A 17138-nucleotide genomic window follows, 5' to 3' on the forward strand; every position below is an offset into this window, starting at 1 on the left:
AAAATAATTTACCGAAATGAAAAATCAAATTTAAATATAATTTATATATCGATACTTATCTCAGTAGATATATATATATAATCTAAGACGTAGACCAGCGCTCCGCTCGAATTGTGTAAATTATTTTGCCTACTTTACAACATTAGTTTTATATATGTAGATTTCTACATGTGCCACGCACAGCATTATGTAAATATTTTTCATTTGAATTGCATATTAAATATTTTTCACTATATATTTTAGTAATAGCTGAAAATGTAAGTATATTTTACTGAACGACCATCAATTTCTTTGATTTTTTTAATTGAATTGAATGAAGGTAAAATATAGAAATAAAAATGGGGTAGAATTGTAAAATCGTCTAGAATATGAACACCTCACTTCTTTTCTCTCTCCTTCCTTGGTTGACACGTGAGTCTCTCCATCCACTGCCTCACCCCCTCTTGGTTGCTTCCTCTCTCAACTCACTCCATTTTCCTTTTTTTTTATGTTTCAATAATCACCCCATTTTTTTAATTGGTTAGTTGGCCCAATTTGCAGGGACAGGTAGATAAATAAAATTACAAATAAAAATGCAGAATATCTTCATACTTCATCAATTTATGAAGTTATTATTAAATGTCAAATTCAGATATGTTGCTGCGCATAGTACGAGTGTAGAAACTAGTAAAATATTATAAAACTATTTTATGATAATAAATGAAAACTGAAGAAGGAAAAAGAAAAAGCAAATGGCTAAGAGAGAAAAGAGAGAGAGGGAGAAGAGAGAGGCTGTGAGGAAAATAGCGGTGAAGTGGTAAAATGGGTGGTTAACAGAAACATAAAAGTTACTATTTTATCTTTTTAACTCATTCCAAATTTAAGCTGTTTGAATTTATAATTTCATTTTTAAAACTAGGCTTGTAGACCAATGCATTGCATGGACTCGATTAACAAAAATTCACTATAAAAATTCTAATTACTTATAATATAAGAAATTGAATTTAATAATATCCGTTAATATGAATTTTATAGCTATAAACATATATAAGATGCGAAATTTGTTTCATATTGAAAATACTTAATTTATTTAAGATTCTTTACTATTTTCACATTTACATAGTATTAATAGATTATATTTACTTTATATGTATGTTAGGATATTTGTGTTCTTCTGAAATGGACATCTGTAAAATGGTTTTTTAGAGTCTGCATTGGTGTTAGAAATCATCCTCAAAGCCTTTTGCTCGCAATTGCATAAGAATATTGGTGCTCTGGTGATGCTCGAGCTGCTCAGTTCATACGCACTTCTTGAATTATAGTAAGGAGAGTCGAATCGAGAGTGGTAGCTCATAGTCAGCTCCAACGTGGTCTTCACCGTGCCTTTGCCCGAAAGAAAAGGAATTGGATTTTGGGAATTAGGGTTCGATAATCAAAAGCTCGATTTTGGGAATTAGGGTTCAAAATTCAATCTTATGGGTCTTGCTTGTAAAGAGGCAAGCTCGGATTTGATTAAAACGGTGGCATTTCAAGGCTAGTACGTGTTTGGGGTTTAAGAAACAATTTTATTGACGTTTTTTGGTCCAGTAATGCATCCACATCAGACTTTCGTTATATCTACTGATGTCGATGACCATTTTGATTGGCGGAAGGCAAACGTTTATATTAAATTAATGACAAAATTAGTAGATTGACTAAATTGGTGACAATATAAAGGTATAGTGATAACAACGATAATTTCCTCAAATAAAAAGTTAACACGCAACGCCTGATATTAACTAATTTAGAATAATATGAAGAGATGAAATTACAAACTGCTATTTTCTTTTTTTCGGAGGAGACCTGCTATTAATTTTTTAAGTAGAATAGAATAAGGATAATTTCAAAAAATGGAAAGTTGCACCATGAATATCTTGAAAATAATTCCAAACGCCGTAATTTTTCAAACTTAATAGCAGGTGGAAGAATATTGTGGAAGTTTCACGTGATTAGGGTCTGTTATCCTTAAACAAGATCACCCATTCAAGTTTTGTAAATAAAAAAAAATTAATGATTGATGGATGCTTATCTATAATAAGCCGATCTGAGTCGAACATAGATTAATTGGGCGCTATTCAATTTTTGGAATTTGCACACCTCAGGAGAAAAAAAAAATGAAAAAAATGCCGCGCCAAAGAAAACGTGCGAACGGTAACCGACAAACTGCAGATGTCCGCTGAACCTCAATGTGTCTCTTTCTTTTTTCTTTTTTTTTTGGGGGGCTGCAAAATGGAGCTCCAATACAATATTCGAGGTGTGGAACTGGGAAGAGAAGCAGGAGCTCCGAATGCCTACCCAGACAGAGAGAGAGAGAGATGTTCATCTACCCAGCTGAGGAGGTGGCGCAGCCCGCTGAGCTTCTTTGCTGTGGTGGGACCCGACAGCGGAAGCGCTCTGCGCGGAACTCGCGTCGTGTCGGACCCTGATGTTCCTTTTCATGTCCGTTCTTGCACGAGGGGGGCAGCTGTCTCCCTGTTCTTGCGGGTGGCGATCAAGATCAAAATCTTGACTGGTCCTCGTCCTGGGCCTCGGCTGTTCCTCCCTTCTGTCTTCTTCTCTACTCGACCTCGGCTGCTCCTCGCCTCCCCGCTCTCTCTCTTCTTCAGCTCTTGCTGCCCTTGAGTTACTGCGCAACTGAATTGGGACCAAGAAAGGTGCTAAATCTTTTCATTCCTAGGGTTCTTGTTACATGCATATCTCTATTCTGTCAATGTATTCGGGTCGATTCAAGCGAATCAAACCCCCGAATCTCAGGCCGCAGCCGCCTGCCCTTGTCTTGTCTCCATGCCTTCCCTTATGAGAAGCTATTTGCTATTAGATTGAACGCCGTGAGGAAAGCGTAATAAGGCAAGAAGATATCTAGGAGAATGAATTAGGAAAGGCAAGGAAAAAAAAGCATCTGAGGAAAAGGGGAATGAGTCACATTCGAATCTCAGCAGATTTGCATGATTTGATCTCGTAAAGTTGTCTTTACTACTTACTAGTTGCTCTTGATTCGTCAAGATTAATTTGATGAATGCATTGTGCACGATCCCTTCCGGGTTCTTGGATAGTTGATAGTGACTTATTATTATCTCTAGTGGAGTAGTATGTGAAGTTGTGAACTATTAAAGACCTACCAATTGTGCTTGTAATGGGATTACATGTACACGTTGGCACGGGTATGGAATTTATGTAGTTTAAAGTTCTTTGCTGCTGAGGTATAGGAAAATTTCAGGTGAAGCAACACTCTCGAATTTTACTGCAAAATGTAGCATCTGCTTTTGATTTTTGTTTGTTCTGATATTACTTGCAAAACAGATAACTGATGAAACGTCAGTTGGTTTTTTCTTTTCTTGTATTCTTTTTGTGTTTGCAGATTCGTCCCACCTATAGAGTATAAGGTGCTGGGTAAAGTTTACCTGTTCTGAGAATTCATGTTATGATTTGCAAAATCGATGGACATTGATAACCCCCATGAAGATAATGAAAGCAGTGGACACGTTTCCCCAGTGAAAGAAAATGGCCATCTCCCACCAGTCTCACCGGATACCTCCGGTGAGGGTTTTCCTTATGCGCCTGAGAACTTTCCTAACCCAGGAGACAACTGGAGGTGGAGGGTGGGGAAGAGAGTGGCCATTACAGGCAACTACTATCGCGATCGGTACCTCTATGCTCCCAAGAGTCTGAAACATCTTCTTCCTCGTAACAACTTGGGTGCAAATCATGGATTTGCAAGCAAGCCTGCAGTCGAACGCTTCATTAAGGCCGAATTTCCTGATGCTGATTTGAATGCGTTCTTTGCATCTTTCAGCTGGAAGATCCCTTCAAAGAAACTCCTGTTAGCAAATGGTGAGCCTTGACCCAAAATTTTTTCCTTATTGTCTTTCTTTTTCATTTTTCCTACATGTTAGCAAAGTCTTGGGTTCGAGAAAATTCACGCTGGGAGAGCTTTACCCCTTAGTGGGTCGATCCGGTTCCACTGGATTAGTCAGGGCCCAATTGGGCTTTCAAATACCAGGATTCACTCCGAAAAAAAATAATAATAATAATGAAATGTAGCATTTTCGATGTTGCTTTTATTCAAGTTTGAAAAGTGTGCACCATTAATGGAGTAAGGGGTTTGATTCTGTTTGAGAGATGGTTCTGAGAGGATACGAGTATTCTTTCTTTTAGTCAAGACGTAGTGTTACTGTATGCAATATACATATGGTGGTATTGTAAACCAAATTTACTTCTTGGTCGTCCCCAGATTCTTTATAACTTAGAAAAGACTGTGAGCGTCTTCTAATTATTATTATTTTTGAAAAACTAATGGCATTTTATTACAGCTTAGGAATGTAGTTGCTCATCTTTTTCTACATTTGCCCTGTATCATTCCACTTTTATCTACATATATGTATTTTCTACCTGCTTGGAGTCATTCAATGTGGAACAATTTCTAATATTGCTTACCCTCTTTTTCCACAATGTCTCTCATGACATCAAAACTTATTCTTGGTCACTTTCATCTAATTCTATAGGTATTCCCGATCGGCATACTTTCTTCATTGTACCTTGCAAAGAGAGCCCTGAGCCTTCCTCTTCAGATCCTGGCCCCTCCGGGTGTAAAGCCAAAAATAGGACATGCATCAGCTTAAGCTCTGAATCGGACCAAACAACTTTGCCATCAATGTCCTGTGATATCTGCTGTTCTGAACCAGGTTTTTGCCGAGACTGCTGCTGCATACTCTGTTCCAAGACTGTAGATTCCTCGCATGGTGGTTATAGTTTCATCAAGTGTGAGGCCTTGATTGGTAAGGAGAACTCCATCTGTGGCCACCTGGCCCACCTTAACTGCGGGCTCCGTGCTTACACAGCAGGAACTGTGGGTGGAAGTATTGGATTGGATGCGGAGTACTATTGCCGCCGCTGTGACTCGAGAACTGAACTGGTCTCCCATGTTACGAAGTTATATGAGACATGTAAGTCCATTGATTCTCAGGATGAGGTTGAGAAGGTCTTGAACATGGGAGTCTCTGTCCTTCAAGGTTCACAGAAAACAAGTGCAAAATTGCTTCTGAGCAACATATATTCCGCTCTCTCAAAGGTATGATGGATCTTCCCCCCCTCTTTCTCTTTCTTTCTTTTAGGTAAGCATATTGTATTCCTAGCTTCCGCCACTGCCCCAAATGACCATTACATTTGATGTTTTAATATCAGCTCAAGCGCGGGAATTCTCTTGAAGAAATCTGGAGAGGAGAGAACTGCTTAGGTAATCCATTTTGCACAGTTTATTTCTTTTTTTCTTTTCCTTTTTCTGTTTTAGTTCCTTCATATTTTTTTCCTTTTACCATTTTTGGCTCTTTCATGTTATTCAAGTTGAAACATGTGGTATCTCCCACGTTTTTTTGTTTGTCCTGAGTTACTATGAATAAAAAAAGGGGGTTCAGGGTGGACGTAGATTATATTTCTGCATGTGTTGAAATATGTGAGATTATGATTGGATAATGACCGACGGAATAGGTGTTCTGCATTTTGTCAAGTAACATTTGCAAGGTCTAATACAAGTTAAATGGGAAAAGATCTATAACCGAGCATATCTTTTGGGTGGATACTTTCAGTGGTTTTCTGCAAAGTAGAAACGTGCTTTTGCTTTGTTTCTCGGTTTCCTTTCTTGTACGGAAATAACTGAACCTCTGTTGAAACTAACAGCATCCTCTCGCTCTCTCTCTCCTCTCTGTGTCTCATATAATTTGTTATTACCCAGATGAGACACGAACACCTTTTATCGTTTACAAGAGTATTTACCATACGATCTTCATTCCCTTCCTTGGATTGGATGCAGTTGTTCCCATCTCCAGCAATGGTAGTAATCGTACCCTGCCCATAAAGAATGGCAGTCCCTGTCCAGATGATTTGGAAAATGAGAATTTAGCCGATGCCGCTGAACAGATAGGAGAGCCATCAAATGAGTCCACCCCTTTTAGGATCCATTACCAGAAGCTCGCTACTGAGATAACTAGGGTCCTCCAGGCAATGAGACAGGCACAGGAGTCTGAGTACAAAATGGCAGAGGAAAGGCTGCATGCTCAGAAGAATTACCTCCATAACCTGTACCAGCAGCTTGAGTACGAGATCTCTGAGCTAAGGGAACAAGGACTATCCAACGGCTCCAGTGGCTTGGTGAAGTCTGTGTCTAAAAGAAAGGATCAGATAAAGCGAGAGTACGAGAAACTCTTGGAGATGATGGAAGTGGCAAAGGGATTCGGAAGGACTTCGAAAGAGATTCTGAGGGAGCATTTCAGTTTGGGGTTGGAGGAAAACCATGCAGAGGTAATGGCTTTTCTTCAGAAAGCTGTTTGATTTGAACTCGGTGTGGTTTCATCCTTCCTGGGGATTGCTCTTGCTTGTTGAAGTTGTATACGAGCTGGGTTATGCTGCATCCAGAAATTTCACATATTAGTCTTGGATTAGATCGAGTTGTCAATATATTGAGGCTGTGGTAAGCTAGAAGTAGGAGTGGGAAAATAGAGGGAAGATAGTCAAGCGATGGACTTGTTGGATCAAGAAATTATAGTTCTCAGCTTCTAGTGGCAAGCTATTCTCCTACCATGTATATGATGTGCTAGTGTTGGACAACTGCATTCGAACATTGATTCTTAGGCTAGGAACTGACGGATCGGAGTTGATCAGAGGTGACAGTTTTGATTCATTGACTGGGTTGCACCTCTTGTTTGTATAAGCATTGTTCATGAACTGCTTGTAATAGTAAGATAAAATGTGAATGATAGGGAGTAGTTTGCCCATTGAGTACCTGCTTCTCTGTTGTCTCTTGGCATCATTTTTGTTCGACCTAATCTGCCATGAAAAGGCAAGGTTGTGATGATACTCCTACAAGCATTCCGAAGCAAGCCCGAGCGAAAAAAAAGGTAGTTGTGGTGTAAAGAGGGGGTATACTGAGTATTATAGACCAGAAAAGCGACGACAGGGGACAATGCATTCCATGGTGAAGAGTATATTTTATGGTGAAGGCCGGGAGCATTTTGCGACTTTAACAGCAATGTGTTTTCGCTTCGTGAGATCACGAAATATCAATTCAAACGATACCTTTGATTACCTGTCGAGATCTAATCCATATCAGCAGGCAGAGGCGGAGAGATTGAGAGATGAGACAATTAGACTAAGAATCCAACCAGAAAGAGGTGAAATTTCTACCAAGGATGTCCGGGATACATCATCGTACATCTCAAGGGAAGATAAATAAATGGCCGTTGTTACGTGTTCCTGTGCAGTTACCAAACGTAAAAGAAATCGACACTGCATATGTCCGTGAAGACAATACCAGAATCGACATCGATCTTGGTTTTATGCATAATCTCAGGCTTTTGTAGACCATCTAAAACTGGAGCATGCTATCGATTTATAAAAGGATGATCACTAGCTAGTAAATTGTCTTGTGTATATATATATATATATATATATGCTGCATCTAATATATGTAAAGCTCTGTGCAGGCTCCAATTTTTTTTTTTTTAAGTTATCACATACAGCTGAATTAACGTGAAGTTTTGGTCCGTGTTCCAATTCAAAAGAGATAAGGGAAGCAAAACGATGGAATATCTGAAATCTTCTGCAGCAGACAGATAAGGGAACATCAAGCATTAATTATTACCCATGTAAAATGAAACATCAAGCATTATATAAAGATAATGATTTCTGGCCCCGCTATGGGACGGAGCGAATAGGGAGAACAGATTTCATCCAATTATAAGAATATTCGCTTGAAAATCCTTAATTACGAGAGTTTTATCTCTTAATGAGTTGACTTGACTCGACTCGAGTTGGATTAGTTAAGGAGCCATTAGATTTCTGAATATTAGTGAACACACTGAAAAAAAAAGTGTAACAAAATAAACAATAATAACATAAGAAAATTCAGTCAAAAATTAAATGATATGTAGAATATTATCTTATTGATTTTTTTTGTAATTATCAAGTTAAACTTTATTGATTTTCTTAATTATTAAGTAAGATTTTGGATCGATTCAACAATAATTAATAATATTACTATAATCTATACAAATATTGATCAATACAGTAGATAATGAGATGAGTATATGCCGAGAATATTCGTCTATACGGTTGATACTTTGGTGAGTATCTGCGGAGAATGTTTATTTGGAAGACTCTTGTTGGGTGAAAAGAAGCTCTTCATCGTAGGAGCCACTGTTAATAATAATAATAATAATAACAACGACAACGAATATTAATATTCTTTAAATTTTTTCTATCCGTTCTATTTATTAATAATGATAATAACAACATTGAATATTACAGGAGCAAAGGGCGATCGATCATGAGTTAGGATTTACCAAAAACGCTAATGTAAAAACTCAACATAGCTCGAGTAGAAGGCTCCCCGAGGAGGAGCCTGGTCATATATATATATATATATTATTGTTTTTATTTGGGATATTGAAATGGTCAATTGATTTTTTTTTTAGGTTCATCGATGCCTATAAATAGAGGCATATATCAAGACTATACTCGTCCTTTTATTCCCCTTTTTATGTTCTTATAACCCTTTGTTCTCTCAACAAAATTTCTTTTTTTTTTTTACTCGTGAACCTTGAAAATTCATTCATAACATGTAAAAATTACATAATAAGAGTACAAGTTAGAAACAAGATTACAATATAAAAAATAATCGGATCATCCCAAACATATTACACAGAAGAATTGAAATGAAAAGCAAAGTAATATCTATCCGAGATTCCGATCAAAATTCTCTATCTCGCACATGGACCCCGATAAACTAGGGAAGGGTCCTCAAGCCATATATCCATGTAAAAATCAGCCATCTGATTCTAAGATTCTGAAAAGATCTCAAAATCATAGCAAAGTAGGGGGTCTTGAACTGCAATTGAGTGCTAAAAACCAATCATGGAGGCGGACCACCAAATCAGACCAAAAGTCCCGGGCGAGGAAGGCAACAAACGCCGACCAATCTAGCCAGTAGCATACCAGGAGCCGACCAATCCGGCATGCTGGGGAAGGCACTTGTAACAAGAGAGACAAAAGAGGAAGAGGCTGAGACATTTCGACTGGAGGCCTCCTTGCCACCCATAATCCATTCGGATCCAAATCGGTCTAAAACGGGCCGAATCCAAACAGACCTGACCGGGTCGTATCCAACCCGACCAGAACTTGGTCGAAGCCAACCCGGCCCGGCCCGAACTCTACCAGATCTAGATGAGCATAGGCCGTCTCTCAGCGGAAGCATGGAAGTAGCAGTAGAATTGAAAGCAGAGGAGCAGCAATTCGGCCTCCTCCAGTGCAGTAATCGTATGTGATGCGGCAGAAGACATTGCAAATCGATACATTGAGAAAAACAAGTTCTAACGACCCTGTCTCGAAGGAAACGACCTTCAGAGCACAACTCAGAGCCTTTGGCTGTAAAAAAAATGAGATTTAGGCCGAATTCCATTATTTAAGGCCTCAAACGAGTATTTTTATGTTATTTGGGCGTTTTTGCAATTTTAGGAAAAGTTTATATCTTTCATGTAATTTAGGTGTTTTAATTCCTATTTAAGCATTGTAAAACCCTAGGGTTAAAGACAGTTGTTTTGATCAATCAATAAAAATTGGAGCTTTTGTGCTCTTTGCCCAATTCTCGGATTTGATTCGAATTTGATGCCAATTTTCTAGGAATTCGAAGAATCAATAAGGATTGAAGGTCGTAGTTCCAATATTCTGCGAAATCAACGGTTTTGTGCGTGTACACTGCATCAGATGATATCAGAGACAAGTTCGTTCTTGGATCAACGATGCCGCCCCGAAGAACGGCTAATCAATGTCGTGTTGCGGAGGAGGATGAACTGGATCAGAGGATCGAGCAAATCATTGATATTCGGCTGGTGGTGGTGCTGGAGCGTAGGTTGGACGTGGTTGTGGATCGCCTAGGCGAGAAGATGGGGGCGCAGATGGAGACCCGACAGGAGGTCGACCCTAGGCGCGGTCGAGTCCCTAATTCAACTGCAAACTTAGAGGAAATCGAGTATGATTCCAATTCTGAAGGGGACGCGACTTTGTTTTCTGAAGAGGATCCGTCTGATGAAACATTTTTTGTAGCCGGAGGCGATGGAGAGGCTGAGTACCATGAGGATGACAACCTTTTCATCGCGATCGTGTTTCTGAATTGAGTGACAATTCATTTACGCTTCAAGTCAATCGACGAAATCAAGATCTACTAATGAGAAGTTTCAGCTTCATGCCAGTATATCACATCGAAAACATATCATATGATGAAACCAATCCCGTTTTCGATATACATCCAGATGAAGATCAAGAAGAAATTATAGAATTTGTATTTGATGATCAAAGAAAACCAACGTTCGTTGTCAACAAATCCGTATTAAAGGATATTGGAGGTGATAAACTTTTTCATTATTGTGCTCAGATTGAGGATATTTTAGATGAAGAAATTTTCAATGCAAAGAAAGATGCATGGATGCTTACGGTGCCGATTTCGGATGTTATTCAGTTGCCAAAATTGGTCGAAGTGCACGTGACTCAATCAAGAAAGCAAATATTCAGTGAAAGTGTTTATTGGCTAAGAAGTGTACGTAATTTTATGTACGAAAAATTAAGAAAAAGAGTTCGCAAGAGAAGAAGGCATTCAAGTGGCAAGTGAGAAAGCAGCAGAATGGTATTAATCTTTCTATTCGTGAAGATCAAGGTGATAGTTCAGACGATGACAATTCGATGGCGAATTCTCTCCATCCAGGGGAGAATGATGCGGCAAAAGACGTTGCAAATCGGTACTTAGAGAAAAATAGATTCTGACGACTCTGTCTCGAGAGAAACGGCCTCCAGAGCACAACTCATGGCCGTGAAAGACGAGATTTAGGCCGAATTCTATTGTTTAGGGGCTTAAACGGGCATTTTTATGTTATTTGGGCGTTTTTACAATTTTAGGAAAAGTTTATGTCTTTCGTGTAATTTAGACGTTTTAATTTCTATTTAAGCATTGTAAAACACTAGGGTATTGTTTTGATCAATCAATTGGAGCTTTCGTGCTCTTTGCCCAATTCTCGGATTTAATTCGAGTTTGATGCCAATTTCCTAGGAATTCGAAGAATCAATAGGGATTGAAGGTCGTAGTTTCGGTATTCTGCGGAATCAACGGTTCTATGCGTGTACGCTGCGTCAGTATGGAGCTTCTAGACCACTATATCTAGTATCAAGCATCCACCAATGTCGAAGTCTTCATGGCAAGAGCTCACCATAACATAACACCATGTCGTAGGTAGGAAATTGCTGTGGACCTCGGCAAAATCCAATAGAGAGATTCGATTGTGAAAGGCTGGAGGAGCAGCGTAGGGAGGAGGCGGACCAGCCGATGAAGTAGAAGTCGCCACTGGGAGGAGGGGAAGGAAGAGGAAACGCTGGAAAGAGGGAGGAGAGGAGGAGCGAACAAGGCCGCTCGGCAAAAGCCACCAACAAGGTGGTGGAAGGGAGAAGATCAATCACAAGTGAGTAGGATGGTGGGGTCCTCTCATCGGGAGCGCATGCAGGTAGCCGATGCGCGTGGTCGGAGCCGCAAGCATCGCCTGGAGAGGCAAATCTGATCCCTATATAAGGTCCTCTACAATCATCTCAATTGTCAGATATTTAGGCGGTCTCATTTCAATTGCCCAAATCGAGGAGTTGTTAACCATTATGATACCATATACTTCATGGCACAAACTCCTAAGCACGAACAAGATGGTTGGAAAGCAAGCGACCTTGGTTTAGGGGTAGCCGTTTAGGAGGCCTTCAAGCCCCTGATTTCGAGATCTCGAAATCCAAAGGCTTGGGTCTTGGCCTTGGCCACTAGCCACCAGCTCAAGGTCGTCGGTGGCTTTAGGAGTTGCTACCGACCTCAAGAGTAGGGGCAGTGTCTGCTGGAACAAAAACCTTGCCAACGACGATCATTCCCCCCCGATCCAAGGTCAATGGCAACTTCAAATGCCACCACCAACCTAGGTCAGAGAGTGGTAGCCATGGGCAAGGTCCTCGCCATCCCCTTACTCTAGCGGTTCTTCAATTTTTTTTTTCATATTCTTCTTATAAAAGGTACTCACAGTTTGGCTAACTGTGATTGATGATAGAGATTTAAAAGTTTATTAACAAAATAAATTTGATTTGGTTCGACATTTTTCGAGCGAATCCAATTGAAAAATTATTAGGGACAGGGTTTTTGGGCCCGACACAGAGTGGGCTACACAGGTCCACCCGTCCCAGTAAGTTGCGAAGCTCAGTTGGCTTGAGTAAGGCATGGCGGTGCCTTGGGCACTGTGTAATTCGAGATTGCGTTCTTGATTTATAGACTGAGAATATATCGAGAATCACTCCAAGTAAGGTAACACATATGTTTATGATTTGATATAAATACCGAGGTACATTAACTATTTATAGATTATGCACCATTTGCTCTCGCAATAATTCTGATTGAATTAAGCATCGGAGAAGGAAGTCATGCCACCATCCCATCCTCCCATTTTACAGATTGTTCGAGAACATAAGGACTTTAAGTGAATTCAACTCGATTCACGGATCCGTAACAAAAATAAATCCCAAGAGAATCAATGCGATGTCAACTTCTTGGCTCTATCATTTCATTAAAATGAATTATTATCAAACTTCTTCTCAATCGATCATGACTTAATGTGGGATTTATTACTTTTATTTCGTTTGAAATTATTTAAAACCGGTTCGGTCCGATTAACCGAACCAAACATAACAAGCAGCTGAGGCAACTTCGTTTGGGCAAATGAAGCAGAAGTCCTCGTTCAAGAACCGAATCGGACGGTTCGCCGTGCATACTCGCATCATATGATTAAAGTCCTAAGTGGGAAAACCGACCGGAGCTCCGACAGTTAGCCCAGACAGAGCGGCTGAAGATGCGGGGCACGCGCAGCCTTCCGAGCTTCGTGCTGTATGGGAGCCAACCGAGGAAGCGCCCCGCGAGGAACTCACGTCGTAATGGACCGTGATGTTCCTCTTCTTGGTGGACGGCTTGGACCTTCACGGCGGTTCTTGAACCAGAGGGCGCCGGGCAGCAGTCTCCCTTGCTCCCCTCTCCTCGAGGCGTGGACCTCAGAATCAAGAGGAAAGTGAGAGATACCCAGTTGAAAGGGTCTGGCCGAATTCTTGCAGCCCCTACAAAAAAAGAAGGTGATAATTTTCATTTCTGGGGTGGGGTTCCTGTTACATGCATATCTCTGGCTTTGGCGTAGTTAGTGAATGCTATGAATTCTCTCGATGCATTTGGGTTTTGATCAAACGAGCCCCCGAATCTTGGGGGGCAGCTCCCTGCGTTGCCCCCTGTCTTGTCTCCATTCCTGCCCGAATGGAAGTCATTTGATTGGAACACCCGATGCTTAAATTGAACGCTGTCATGCATGTATGTATAAGGTTGGGAGAATGAATTAGGACAAGGGAAATGATTAAATTCTGATTTCAGAAGGTTGGCATGATCTGATCTCGTAAGGATATCTCTAGTAGTTGATCTTACTTCGTCGAAGTTAATACGATATTGTGCATGTTCGATATTCCGGGTTTTTGGATAAGTAGATAGTTGCTCCTACAGATAGGGAATTTATATAGTGTCGCGGTGTAGGAAAATATCAGGTGAGGCAACGGTCTCGGAAGATGGTAAAAGAATCTAGCATCTGCTTTATATTTTTGCTTGTTTTGTGTGTGTGCAGTTTTGTGATCGTGCTACCCGCCTATAGAGTATAAGGTGCTCGGTAAAGTTGACCTGTTCCGATAACTCATGGTATGACGTGAAAATGGATGTTGATAACCCTTATGATGACAATGAAAACTACAAAAATGATTCCCCGATGAAAGAAAATGGCGATCTCCAAGCAGTCTTGCCAGATACCTCTGGTGAAGGTTTTCCTTATGCGCCTGAGAACTTTCCTAACCCAGGAGACAAATGGAGGTGGAGGGTGGGGAAGAGAGTCGCCGTTACAGGCCACTACCTCGATCGGTACCTTTATGCTCCGAAGAGTCTGAAACATCATCTTCTTCAGAACAAGTTGGGTGCAAATTATGCGTTTCCAAGCAAGCTTTCGCTCCAACGCTTCATTGGGGCCGAATTTCCTGATGCTGACGTGGAGGCATTCTTCGCATCTTTCAGCTGGAAGATCCCCTCAAAGAAGCTCCAGTTAGCAGACGGTGAGCCTTGACCCAACAAAAATTTCTTATTATTTCTTTCTTCTCGGTGTGGCCAATGATGTGCAATAAAAAGGAAATGCAAGGCAACATTTCCGTTCCTGCTTTTATTTAATTTGAAAAGCACGAACCGTTAATGGAGTATGGGGTTTGGCTTTTGTTTGAGGAATGGTTACTTTCTGAGAGGATGCCAGCATGCTTTGTTTTGCATGAAACCTTCACTGTGAGCTGTAATTATGTACAGTGGTATTAAAAACAAAATTATATCTTTTTTTTGTCAAACACAAAATTATTCTCCGTGTTTCCCATGAAATCACCATATTCCAGCAACTTTATAATTTAGGAGAGATCGTGCATGCTTCCAGTGATATGACATTTTATTACAGCTTAGGAAGCAATTGTTCTTCCTTTGTAATATCGGTCCTGTATTGTCCCAATTCTTTCATGTCTGCAGACTATGTATTGTATATTTTCAACCTACTGATCAATCAATGCTGATTCCTGTCTGACTTAAGGATTGCAAGATTAGGAACAATTTCAAATGTTGCTTGCCCTCTTTTTCCTCAATATCTCCATTATTACCTCAAAACTTATTCTCGTCCAACTGTGTTCTAATTCTACAGGTATTACTGATCCGGGTAGTTTCCTCGCTGTACCTCACCATGAGAGCCCTGAACCTTCTTCTTCAGATCCTGGCCCCGCAGGCTGTAAAGCCCATAACAGGACATGCGTCAGCTTAATATCTAAATCGGGCCAAACAACTTTACCATCAATGCCCTGTGACATCTGCTGTTCTGAACCAGGTTTTTGCCGCGACTGCTGTTGCATACTCTGTTCCAAGACTGTAGATTCCTCGCATGGAGGTTATTGTTTCATCAGGTGTGAGGCCTTGATTGGTGAGGAGAATTCCATGTGTGGCCACTTGGCCCACCTCAACTGTGGGCTCCGCGCTTATATGGCCGGAACTGTGGGTGGAAGTATTGGTTTGGATGCAGAGTACCATTGTCGCCTCTGTGATTCGAGAACAGAACTGGTGTCCCATGTTACAAAGTTGTTGGAGACATGTAAGTCCATTGATTCTCTGGATGAGGTAGAGAAGGTCTTGAACTTGGGAGTATCTCTCCTTTGTGGTTCGCAGAAGACAAGTGCAAAGTTGCTTCTGAGCAGCATTTATTTTGCTCTCTCAAAGGTAACAAGATAGATTTATTGATTTCGTTCTTATCGGGAAGCATATTATAAACCTCACTTCGGCAACTGCCCCAATGGACCTTTACATATAATTTTTTGACATCAGCTCAAGCGCGGGAATTCTCTTGAAGAAATCTGGAGAGGAGATGACAGCTCAGGTAACCCATTATGCAAAGTTTTTTTATTTTTTTAATTTCACTTTTGGCTCCTTTATGTTGCTCTCTTTTCGCCATTTATGACTCTTTCATGTTGAGCAACTTGTAATATCTCCTATGCTTTATGTTTGCTCTCACCCTATGAACAAGAAAAGTGGGGGTTCAGGACGTAGCTTATAAATTTCTCAGTGCGAAAGATGGGCCGTGCCAATTTTGTTGAAATATGTTTTCAGCCTTAATGAATTTTAATGCAAAAAGATAGTTTGCATAATAAGTAAGATAAAAATTGCCGTTCTGCATTGTCAAAAATGTTTGTGAGATCAAATACAAGTTACATGACAAAAGATCTATAACCGAACATATCTTTTGGGTGGATTCTCAATGGTAATTTCATGCTTTTCTTTTGTTTCTCAGTTTCCTTTCTTGTATGGAAATAACTGAACCTTTGTTGAAACCAACAACATGCTCTCTCTCTTTCTCTGGTTCTCTTACATATAACTTGTTGGTATGGTAAATGTAGCTATGAGGCGCGAAGAGCTTTTATCGTTTTCAGAGTATTTACTGTACGATCTTCATTCCCTTCCCTGGATTGGATGCAGTTGTTCCCATTTCCAGCAATGGTAGCAATCCTAGCCTGCCAAGAAAAAATGGCAGTCCCTGTCGAGAAGATTCAGAAAACAAGAATTTGGCAGATGCCACCAAACGAAAAAGAGAGCCATCAAATGAGTACGACTCTTTTGGGATTGAGATCCATCACCAGAAGCTCGACGCTGAGATCACCAGGGTACTCCAGGCAATGAAAGAGGCGCAGGAGTTTGAGTACAGAATGGCAGAGGAACGACTGTATGCTCAGAAGAATCACCTCCGTAACTTGTACCTGCAGCTTGAGCTTGAGCAAGAGATCTCTGAGCTGAGGGAACTAGGATTATCCAATGGCTCCAGTGAGTTGGTGAACTCTGTCTCGAAAAGAAAGGATCAGATAAAGCGAGAGTACGAGAAACTCTTGGAGATGATGGAAGTGGCAAAAGGATTTGGAAGGACTTCGAAGGAGATTCTGAGGGAGCATTTCGGTTTGGGGTTAGAGGAAAACCATGCAGAGTAAATGGCATTCTTCAGAAAGCTGTTTGAATTGAACTCAGGTGTGATTTCATGCATCCTGTGGAATCCTACTGCTTGTAGCTGGGTTATGCTGCATTTAGAAATTTCAAATTCCAGTCTTGGATTACATCGAGTTGTCGGTTGGTATGGCACCATGGTGAGCTGGAATTAGGAGTGGAAGTAGAGGAAAGATAGTTGAACAATGGACTTGTTAAATCAAGAAAATGTAGTTTTCAGCTAATAGTTGCATAGCTATTCCCCTAAAATGAATATGATCTGCTAGTGTTAGACAGGCAAAGGAACATTTTTCTTAGTTTAGGAACTGATGGATTGGATTGATCAGACGTGACAATTTTTGATTCATTTACTGGGTGGCACTTCGTTTATGTAAGCATTGTTTGTGTACTGCTTGTGACAGTGAAGAAAAATGTGAATGATAGGGAAGTCTCTCAATGTGGATTAAAGTTCTCATCCTCTGTAGTCTCCTAGCTCCGA

The 17138-nt window shown here is 40.4% G+C and overlaps 2 protein-coding genes across 3 annotated transcripts; both read left to right on the top strand.

Moving 5' to 3' along the window:
• Nucleotides 1–2227: 2227 nt before the first annotated feature.
• LOC116207232 (protein TITANIA-like) lies at nt 2228–6792 on the top strand. 2 transcript variants are annotated; one of them, XM_031540133.1, is made up of 5 exons: nt 2228–2672; nt 3377–3849; nt 4701–5086; nt 5200–5251; nt 5825–6792. In XM_031540133.1, the coding sequence occupies exons 2-5, from the start codon at nt 3456–3458 to the stop codon at nt 6340–6342; spliced, it is 1350 nt and encodes a 449-aa protein (XP_031395993.1). In that variant the 5' UTR covers nt 2228–2672; nt 3377–3455; the 3' UTR covers nt 6343–6792. The 2 variants fall into 2 exon arrangements, with proteins under 2 accessions (XP_031395993.1, XP_031395992.1); XM_031540132.1 differs by having other exon boundaries at nt 2230–2672; nt 4521–5086.
• Nucleotides 6793–12819: 6027 nt separating this feature from the next.
• Nucleotides 12820–17114, top strand: LOC116207233 (protein OBERON 1-like). The gene is made up of 5 exons (XM_031540134.1): nt 12820–13197; nt 13731–14205; nt 14826–15391; nt 15497–15548; nt 16145–17114. The coding sequence occupies exons 2-5, from the start codon at nt 13815–13817 to the stop codon at nt 16645–16647; spliced, it is 1512 nt and encodes a 503-aa protein (XP_031395994.1). The 5' UTR covers nt 12820–13197; nt 13731–13814; the 3' UTR covers nt 16648–17114.
• Nucleotides 17115–17138: the final 24 nt, after the last annotated feature.

Source organism: Punica granatum, chromosome 5, assembly GCF_007655135.1.
Source record: "Punica granatum isolate Tunisia-2019 chromosome 5, ASM765513v2, whole genome shotgun sequence".
Taxonomy (NCBI): Eukaryota; Viridiplantae; Streptophyta; class Magnoliopsida; order Myrtales; family Lythraceae; genus Punica; species Punica granatum.

Excerpts from the sequence above, each read along its gene's own strand:
- LOC116207232 (XM_031540132.1), top strand. The coding sequence starts at position 3,456 with ATGGACATTGATAACCCCCATGAAGATAATGAAAGCAGTGGACACGTT. Across the intron at positions 3,850-4,520 it reads GAAACTCCTGTTAGCAAATG|GTATTCCCGATCGGCATACT; the intron begins GTGAGCCTTGAC and ends CTAATTCTATAG. Across the intron at positions 5,087-5,199 it reads TATATTCCGCTCTCTCAAAG|CTCAAGCGCGGGAATTCTCT; the intron begins GTATGATGGATC and ends TTTTAATATCAG.
- LOC116207233 (XM_031540134.1), top strand. The coding sequence starts at position 13,815 with ATGGATGTTGATAACCCTTATGATGACAATGAAAACTACAAAAATGAT. Across the intron at positions 15,392-15,496 it reads TTTATTTTGCTCTCTCAAAG|CTCAAGCGCGGGAATTCTCT; the intron begins GTAACAAGATAG and ends TTTTGACATCAG. Across the intron at positions 15,549-16,144 it reads GAGAGGAGATGACAGCTCAG|TTGTTCCCATTTCCAGCAAT; the intron begins GTAACCCATTAT and ends GATTGGATGCAG.